The 9,860-nt window shown below is 41.6% G+C and overlaps 1 protein-coding gene across 1 annotated transcript in view; it reads right to left on the bottom strand.

The window, feature by feature from the left end:
* Positions 1-239: 239 nt before the first annotated feature.
* Positions 240-9,860, bottom strand: part of DENND3 (DENN/MADD domain containing 3) — a 40,574-nt gene continuing 30,953 nt past the window's right edge. Inside the window, exons 16-23 of the mRNA XM_009328421.1 lie at positions 9,353-9,482; positions 8,758-8,865; positions 7,750-7,889; positions 6,349-6,509; positions 4,592-4,725; positions 3,444-3,559; positions 3,176-3,313; positions 240-440 (exon numbers count right to left, since the gene is read on the bottom strand). Coding sequence (XP_009326696.1) covers positions 240-440; positions 3,176-3,313; positions 3,444-3,559; positions 4,592-4,725; positions 6,349-6,509; positions 7,750-7,889; positions 8,758-8,865; positions 9,353-9,482 — 1,128 coding nt within the window. The remainder of the gene's footprint in view (positions 441-3,175; positions 3,314-3,443; positions 3,560-4,591; positions 4,726-6,348; positions 6,510-7,749; positions 7,890-8,757; positions 8,866-9,352; positions 9,483-9,860) is intronic.

The raw sequence follows: 9,860 nt of genomic DNA, 5'->3' as shown, positions 1-9,860 counted from the left end.
TGTCAAGTTTAAAGCCAGCGACTCCTCTATCCACATTTCCGTTTCTTTATCAAACATGCAGGAGCAGTAGGAGGTGCAAGGAGAGATTCACTTCTACTTTGATTTTCTACAACAATGTAGGGACCAAAATAACTCAATAAATACAAAACAGTAACACTGACAGGTGGTTGAAATATATGGAAAATGTGGGAGTAAACACAGCGTGAAGTCTTCATTTTTTTCCAGCACAGGTAGCTTAACTATTCAGCTTTCCAAATGGCAATCTTCCCTTCTTCCTTTCCAGAGCCGCTGAGGACGTATCTGTCCTCTGCTGAGCACAGCGCCTTTACTGTATCCGCATGACCAACCAACTCTTTCTCCACAGTCTTCTTCTCGGCACTGATCACATAGATCTTTCCTTTGCTTTTGCCTTGCGATCTTCCACTGCTGCCAACCCACATCTGGAGAAAAAACAAAACAAAACCAATCCACAATCATTTTCAGTACTTTACATTTCAGTCTAGGACACAGTCAAGGAGTTTTACATGCCACATTGATACAGTGAGGGTTCTCTCTTGCTAGGCTGGAAAAGGGAAACACTGAAAATTTCATATATATATATATATATATGTATCTGTTGGAGTTCATGTCTGTCTATCTCAGACTCCCTGATACTCCTCAACTCACTCACCTCCTCCCAGAGCTCTGTCACTAAGCGGAGGAGTTCCTCTCCCTGGGCGCACCTCCCACAGGTGTGCTCGCTGCTGCCGTCCGGTGCTGGCGTAAGAGTAGGGCTCACCCTGCAGCCTGACACCTGGCTGGCAGCGTGTTCCCATCGGAGCTCTGTCTGGGAAGCTGTGTCAGTTGTGGCGAGTTTAGAGAGGACATGTCCTTCTGCTGGGTAGATATCATTGCTCCCTGATCAAGCCAGCAGAGTTACAGCGCCCTTCCTGTGCGAACTGCCATGCCCTGCCCTTGCTGATGCGCCATGCACTTGTCATGATGCTCCTAGCCTGGCGCAAGCTGCAGGCTCCTGGCAGGTCTCTCTGCCCCCCTGAGGTTTTTCCGGTTCAGGAAACCCCCCTGTGCACCATGCTAGGGCGCTCCGCTGCCGATCGTGCTGGCACTGGAGCTGTTCACCTCAGCGCCTTGACTTGTCTTTGGTTCCACACACCCAGTGCGGAGAATAAGACAGGAGGTGTCACTTTACCACTGTATAAACCACAGCATGCCTGTATCTTGAGTGCTGTGTGCACTTCTGCTCTCTGCACTGCAAAAGCAGAGAAAATCCAGGGAAGAGCAGCTAAAACTATCAAGAGAAAGGAACAGCTGTCATATGAGCAAAGATGGAAAAAGCCAGGACTCCTTCAGCTGGAGAGAAGGCAGCTGAGGAGGGATCATGTTAAGGTTTACAAAAATCACAAAAGTGCAGATAAGCAGAATGTAGAACCAGTGTTCAACACATCCCACAGTTAGAGAATTAAGGGGCACGTGGAAACCAGCTAGAGTTCAGTTTCACTTAGAAGAAAGTACTTCTCTATACATGGCTGGCAGTGAACTTCTGGAACCTGCTACTACAGGAAACTGTGGCACCAGCAAGTTCAAAATGAAATCAGATCCACAGAGATTGGGTCCAAAAATAGATAATAAAAGACTGAGGCAGAGGTGTACACTTTAGTACCCCTTAACAAGAACCATGGACAGTGAGGGAGCTTAAGGGGAACGGACTGCAGATACAGGCCAGGTCCACAGGCTCTCCCTACATAGCGTTGCTATTGCCACCATTAGACAGAGAATATGGGGTCAGCTGCATCTGGTCTGACCCAGCAGAAAATAGCTGTGGTCTTCTTGTGCATAGTTTTATACAGGCTAAGTACTCACCCTTGTGTATTAGTAATGCTTGCCAGGCAGAAAGCATCCTATTTCAGATAGACACATTAAGAAACCTAAGACAAAACCAATCGCATAAAGACAAACAATGGCTTGTTTGAAATCAAAGCACTTAAAAGCAAGCCTGTGGCAGACAACCCTACCAATGTTGTTAACCTTTACCAGGCTGCAAGTTCATTCTCAGTAACTGTAACGCTGCGTAGAAGAGGAGTGTGGGTGCTCCAGCTACGACAACAGGCTCCAGACTCGCCCTTGGACAACCAAGGCTGCCAAGCCATTGGCAGGCTGGAAGATGGTGCACTGAACACCCAGGTTCAGGGGATGCATCACACGGGGATATTTTCCAGTTGTTCCTTTTGTATCAATGACTTGGACTACAATGTTAGTTAAGGTGGAGCTGAGTAATAAGTGGAAGAGGAAAGGAACAAAGTTCTTAAGTAGAATAAAAGGGAGCTTAACGCCTTGGGGTTTCCAAACAATCCTCTAACTCCCTTAAAACAGGGGTTAAATACATCCATCTCTACTTTGGGGATGGATCTCTCAAAAGGTTTTTCCATTTTGGTTCACAAATCTAACCAAGGGCTGAATATACAGAAAGCTTCCCTATTTCATGAGGCACTTCATGAAAAAAGTCATTTTTGAGGAAGGAAGGAGGGAAAATCTGAGAAAAAGGTTCAGAAAGTTTCTTTCCCAATAGATATGTATCAGCTATTTATTTGCAAATTAACCCTAAACCTGTCCATGTGGTATCACAACTGCAATCATTTGCACAGCTACTGATACCATGCAGAAAGAGCGGGTACACAGTCTGAGGCCAATAATGACAGCGACGCAAGATGCTAAGGTAGGAAGCCATTGGCTCCTTTGGTCTCTGTTGAGTTTGGAATGTGGTAACTAAACAAGAAAAAGGTCATCTACAAAACCAGGCTGGCTAATTAGCATTTATTGTTTGTCTATTGATCTTTTCCAAGGCTTAGTCTTGGGAGCCCTGAGATTAAATATCAGGGCACCTAAACTTTCAGTTTCTATGGTTCCCTGAAAAGTCAATGGCTAATAAAAGTCACCACACATTTAATAACTGATGAGGCTTTTGGCTTGACATGCATTTTGGGGTATACCTGTAACAGTCAGTTGTGTTGGGCAGTCATTAGCTTCTCTGATTTCAAAGAGGAATCAACATTTCAAACCAGTACGTATACAAACACCCAGTAAGGAAGCTAACCAATGACAGCCCATAAGGGCTACAAATAAACAAAACTTTAGTAAAGAATTCCACAACAGGTAAAATAGTCCAAGTGTCTCTCACCTGATTTTTAACTCTTATCATACAAGTAATCTCAGAGCAATCTTGAAGATGAATCTTTTGAGGGGTACTTGTAAAGTCTTTGGTGTTCCAAATATACAGGTCACTACTCCCTGAATAAGACGCCCACACTTCGTCTCTCTAAAGCACAGAAAGATATGTTTAACATGAGCACTGCTGACAGGAAGTATACTGCAATAAGTAACTATGGCTTGTAATGCCACATAGTCATGCTTTGTTTAAACTCTGTTAACAGTTTAAATATAAATACCTCAGGAAAGAGCTGGAAGCAGAGAAAATAGGAACACACATCCTTCAGGTGATGCTCAATTTTCATCTGTAGTCGAAATTCGTAAGTAGACACTGCAAGTATGCAACTTCCGGTACCTTCAATGTTAAAGATAAAGGGTTAGTAACAGAAGTGCCTACTTCCTCCATCTCTATAAACCATGGAGAAGAAAGGCAAAATAAAATGGATGCATCTAACAACTGCCTTGTTTCTCAGTCAACAGTGAAATCTTTGAGGTAGTTCTTCCTGGTTTTCACAGTATCTGTTTTTTAGATCTGTTCTTTCTCCAAACTCTAGTCGCTATTCTGCAGTGCATACACCTGTTAGTTTAGAGTCCAAAAATGGTGAGAGGAGAGGAAACCAACTCCTTAAAATTAGGACATCTCATACTTAGGTTCTCAAGTACACAATTATTTTCATCTACAGAACTGAGACCAAGTGTCTGTGCTACAAAGTTAACAGGGCTGAATCCTTACCCACCACAGCAATGGCAGCATCGCTACTGCCCACAGCAGGACCAGGAATTTCCCAAGGCTTTAGCTGCTGTTCTGTTAAGATATGTTTGGATCCAGGCTCTTGCGAATGGTAGTACTGAGAATCAGTGCAAAATTCTTGAATCGGTCACCATTTATGAAACAACTTCAAGATGATCTTTTACCCTAGCACAAAGCTTTACTTCATGCATCTAATCTCCTACAGAGGGGATGACGTTTCTAGAAGTGGCCAAAATGAAGGTCTGGGGATTACCAAGTCAGACCAATACCGTAAAGTCTAGCTGAAATACCAAATGGAATTTGCAACCACTGTTGCCCCTCTAAACTTTAAAAGGACTTTCTCAAAGTTTTCCTTCCAGTTTACAGGCATCGCCAGGGGAGGTCAGACAAATACAGTGTAGCTGGAAGTCACATCCTGCAGCGGGGGCAGTACCTCCAGGACTGATCCAAGCTAGCCATCTATATAAGTGTTTTGGAGGCCTTACCTACAGAAGGCTGCTTAAACAGACTAAGTGGAGAATGGGGGAAAAACATCATGTACACATATGTCTGAGTTTGAGATTAATGCATTGTTCTGTCTAATAAAACAGTGAAGATGTAATTTATTTTTTTTAATTATTTGAGGAATGAACTTACAGCACCACAGTTGGTCATTGTGAAGCTTGATAGAAGTGAGATTTTGGCAGGGCAACTGAAAGACATGGTTAACTTTGAGAGTGCTGACGTTCCAAGCAATCACTGTTCCATCTAAACTGCTTGAGTACGCTTCACTGTTGGTACAGATTAAAAAAATAACAATTGTACAGTGTACATTCGTGTTCAGAACAGAGTGCATACACAGAAGAGACTTAATTGCAAAATAACCAATTTTACAGTAAGCCAAATTAATGTTCTTCATTTCAGAGACTGGAAGAGTAAAGCACAGTTACTATTTCCAACAGAAAATGGACTGAAGTCCAAAAGCCTTCAAGGCCAGATACCATCATTATTTTAATAGTGAACAATTAAGACTGGTTCAATTCATTTAAACAAGGTGACCAGAGTCTTGAGTGGACAGGAACATGTCCATCCTGTGCCCACCAAGATGCCTAGGGAAGGATCTAAACTTTTTTTCTTCCCTAGCTATATTCTAGGTAGCTGGCTCTAGACAGCTGGAAAGTGCATTTAAGCAGCCGACAGCTCTGGGTTGCAGCCAGGCATCCACCTTTCAAGCTGCTTATGTCTCCTATAGGAACAAAAGTATTCTAGTACAGATATTTTTTTCTTCTTCTTAAGCTTATATTTTCCAAACTCTGCATCACTGGAAACACTGCAGGCTAAATTCAGAGCTCAAGTGAGCTAGAGCACACATCATGCATGAGGAGTTAAATACAACAAAAACTTTCCCTATAATTCTCCTGAACATTGTTACCTGTTGGATTTTCTCTCCTTTTCTCTCAAGTTAGGACAAAAATATCTGAAAACTGTTTTTCTCTTCTACTGCACCTGAGAAAACAAATTATACTATCCCCCCCCCCTTTTTTTTTTTACCTTTAACATTTGTTGTCTTCAGGTGAGAAAAGCTTTTTCAAAAGGTTCCAACAACACCTAAGCAAATTCTCCCTGAAACCCAGTTACAGAGCTATGGCTGATGTCTGGTCTGCCTTGGGAGTTGCCACCCCCATGAGAAGACAGCAGATTAAGACCTCCAGCCAACACTCTCCCCAGTGCTACCAAAAGATCAAAAGCATTTTGCCTGCACAGAACAATAAATGTATTATTTCTTTTACAAACAGGCAGAAAAAAAAAAAATCCAGAAGCATGCTGTAAACATCTAGTCGATGATGTGCTCAAAGCAAAAATGAAGTAGTCTTTAAACTACATCTGTATTGATTCATCGCTGGATGCTGCCAATTCCTGGCTGCTCTCATCCTCGTCCAAACAAGCATTCCTTTATTCTCTTTGTTCCAAAGTACGTAATGCTCTTTCTTTAAAAAGGAAATTCTTAGTTTACCATATACAATATGGGAGCTACAAAAATGGGCTAAATGAAGGCTTATGTTAGCAGGATAAGCCCCCCATTTAAAACAATAAATTCTTTCCAACATCTAGGAAAATCAGTCACTGGTTTCCTATATGGGCTCCTTTTCCTTGAGCACAAGTTAACTTTTTGCCTTTGTTTCAGTCAAATAATTAAAGCACAATACTGTATCATTTGGTTCTTTAACTAGTCCCTGGCTCACTGCGGGACAAATTCTCTAGGCTGGTGAATACTGTTCTAGCCACATAAAATGGCTTTCTGTTTAGCCACAGAAAGATTCTCCACATGTCCACGACTCTTCCAGTGGTACAGAGGTCCTTCACATTTGCTTGTATATGTATTCTTAAGAAGACGACATTGTAATTAAATATACCTGGGTATTCCATTCTTCTTCTCCACAATGATGTCTGTAACATCAGAACGATGATCATTTAGTTGCTTATTACAAGACATACTGTGGGTGTTGATTATATAAATAATGGAGTCTTGAGAACCGATCCACACTTGACTCTGTTCGACCATGATCATACAAGTCTGGGGAGAAAAAGCAGGATTAAATAAAATCTAGAAGAAAAATCACTCTTTAATGTAACGTGGAAAAAGGCTATACTAAGATGCTATGGTTTTCTGGTGATTACAGTAAGACATCAAGACTCGGTGCTCCAGTATTCTATCCTTTGGTCTGCTCTATAAATAATGCGAGAGGACAGATCTCTTTGCTGAGTTTATCCTTCAGTAAATAGGATTAATAATGTATCTTGGTAACTGACTCAAAGCTGTGTTTCCTGGCCCAAACAAAGTGAAAGTTACAAAGGGCATCAGGGGAAACCACATAAGTTAGTGTATTGCTCTCTTCTGGATTGGAAGCCGTCCTAACCATCCGATATAAACACACTTCCTACTTCAGTTAAAAGTGGTGTCTAAGAAAATACTGTCTTGTCCTCTATTGTCTCTGGGACGTCCTTCCCCCATTCAGAAGCTCTTCATTTCTCTCCCTGCTGAGTCCCATTCAGTTCCAAACTTTCCTCCTCTTTTCCTTCTCTTCTTTAGAATAGGTCAGTATCCGACTCTTCTGGATTTCCATCTTCCCTCCAGCCAGCCCTTCGCTATCAGCTTTACCTCTCCCTTTTTGACTCTCTCCCACACTCATCCACAGTGATGTTTCTCAGCTTTCACACAAGTGACCTATCCAATCCCTTTTCCTGCGTGCTCTCTCTACTGCGTGTTTTTCACTCAGTCTGCAGCTCTGGTTCAGCTTCGCCTTTCGTCGAGAGAGTTATTCTTTTCAGGTAGTCTTTCACAAGCAACTCTTTAACCTGCTGGTTGAGTCATCTTTTAGAGCACTCTCTGTCCTTCAATATCATCTGCCTGGTTTCCTTACACCTTTCCCCAGTTTCCAGTTCTTCAGCACAAGTGACTTTTCATCCATTCTTAGGGCTTGTCTCATCTTCTCTTTATATTGATTCTCTCCATTATTCTTTCTCAACTGTTTCAAACCCACCTTCCTGCCCCAAGAAGCCATGCTGTTAGGCCAGCAGGCCCTCCAGATATCCAATCCATCACTTCCCACCAGTTGACTTGTTTCATTATGAATCCATTTTCCCTCCTTTCCGTTCTTCTCAAAAATCTCAATTTCTCCAAGTTAACTGAAGCCCAGTCAACTCAAGTGTCTTTCTACAACTTTTGAGGAGCGACAGTGATTCAGGGTCATACAGGCTATAGCAACAAAAGCACCAAGCTAAAGCAGCAATTGTGGTACGTGTGTCAGTCTTACCAGTTTAGAGCGGCCCATTTTGAAACAGTGTTGTTGAATAGACCAGGTAGATGCATCAAAGACCACCACTTTCCCCTCGTTTAAAGCACACCATAGTTTCGGATGAGCATTGCCAGGTCTTTCTGAAGGGTCAAGATGCCCTAGAAATGATGCAGAAAAGATGAGAGGGGTAAAAGAAAATAAACCACTTTTGGAGACATGTGGGAAAACCATTATTAGACGGAGCAGCTTTCTAACAAAACTCATCTGTGTTCTGGAACTTACATCACCAGTTAATGAATGACATCGAGCACAAATTCATTGTGAAAACTTTCTCATCTGTGTTCTGGAACTTACATCACCAGTTAACGAATGACATAGTTTTCACAATGAATTTGTGCTCGTTCTCATCTATTTGTTGAGCTCACATTATGGTTTAATCTTACACTTCAAAGTTATTCAGTGCCAAGTATCACACAAAAGCTCATAAGGAAATTGATAATGCTTTCTTCAGGGATGGACTTAAATTACATGCGATGAATAGTACATTAGATCACAGACTACACAGTGAGAGTCATGGGCATATAGGTCTGGCTGCGATTTCAAGAGATGGTACGCTATTCCCTGCACTGTCGTTCAATCAAACACCCCCATATGACTCTACTGAAAAATAAAGAAATAACAATGAATATTGATCAGTGGTGGAGCATCATTCACCCACCCTGCTCAATAAATGAAGCAGAAATCTTAACGGGAAATCAGCACATTAACACATAATTGAAGTCTATTATAAGGCATATACACACAGGAAGACAAATTAAGACTGTGAAAGCTATGCCTTGGAGTATCTTAATATACAATATTACTGTTCTTTTTTAATGATTTTCTGTTTTGGTATTCAACACACAACCAAAGCATGTCAGAATGTGAACAAAATCAGGCAGTCATAATACCAGGTGTTATGAGATAACATGCTTTATGGGCTAATTAAAGCTGGGCTAACATAAAGAAAGCAATGCATCACTTTACCTGGTGTATAAAGCAAGACATCTATTGCCTGTGGAAATGTCTCACCAGCTGAGGGGTTGATCTTGTGCTTTAATGTCTCTGAAGTTGTTTTGGGGACCATCATAGGCACTAAAATACATTTTTAAAAGGTCATGAAGTGCACAGTTAATCCAGAAATAGATCTATAATTCTTACAAAATAAGAATTCTGCACCAGTGTGAGAGCATTCTCACCAGAAGTGAGAATTCACATTTCTCACTTTTCTTTCCCTCTAGCCTTAGCTGACTAGGAGAGCCCAAACACCATTTGTATGCATGCTTCTGCTACCAGAATTCATACAACACCCAAGCAGTCTAAACAACCAAAACAAAAACACAGCAGCCAACAGGGAGACAGACATGCCAACTAAGGTTCTGATGCACAGAAGCAAAAAAAAAAAAAAACCCTAAGCTTTCTATTAGTACCATTTAATAAACTACATCTGTGAAAATGCAATCAGACTAACATCTTTTTACATTTCTACAGATAATCAGTTTGAAAACTGGAATATAAACAGAAAGAGCTGAGACAGATGATGCAACAACAGCAGGCTTTGTAGCATTGCTATGTGACTGACCTTCATTTTTCATCCTGTCAAAATAAGACAGTTTAGAGGCTGCATATATGGTTTTGGGGGACTGCAGGGCACCAACCACAGCATCCATCAGGAGAACATTTGTCAGTGCTTGCTGAATATACTGAGGATCCTAAAGACAAAAGTCTTACTGTAGTTTATCTATTGCTCATTATTCTTACAAGTCTCCATGTTCAACAATCACAACGCATGTCGTGCTTAGCACAAGCACTAGCCAGTTGCTGCCCTGCAGCGTAATTCATACTACTTGCAGTCAAACCCCACTCCCACATCACATGTTCCACTCCCAAGCAAGGTCATGGAGCCAGGAGCCAGGATTAATTCATTATGCTGAAAGAAGTATTTCAGATCTGGCACGATCTTGATACAGGATGTGCAAATGAAACCAAATGAATGGCACTGATGGAAAACATACAGCAGACAGGATCGATACCCATTTTCAGGCTGGATCTTTCTTCACAGCAGGAAAGTACACATTATGCTTCACCTT

Source organism: Pygoscelis adeliae, unplaced genomic scaffold, assembly GCF_000699105.1.
Source record: "Pygoscelis adeliae isolate BGI_AS28 unplaced genomic scaffold, ASM69910v1 Scaffold457, whole genome shotgun sequence".
Lineage (NCBI taxonomy): Eukaryota > Metazoa > Chordata > Aves > Sphenisciformes > Spheniscidae > Pygoscelis > Pygoscelis adeliae.
Note: the sequence above shows the minus strand (reverse complement) of the source record. Positions and strands in the feature narration are given on the sequence as shown.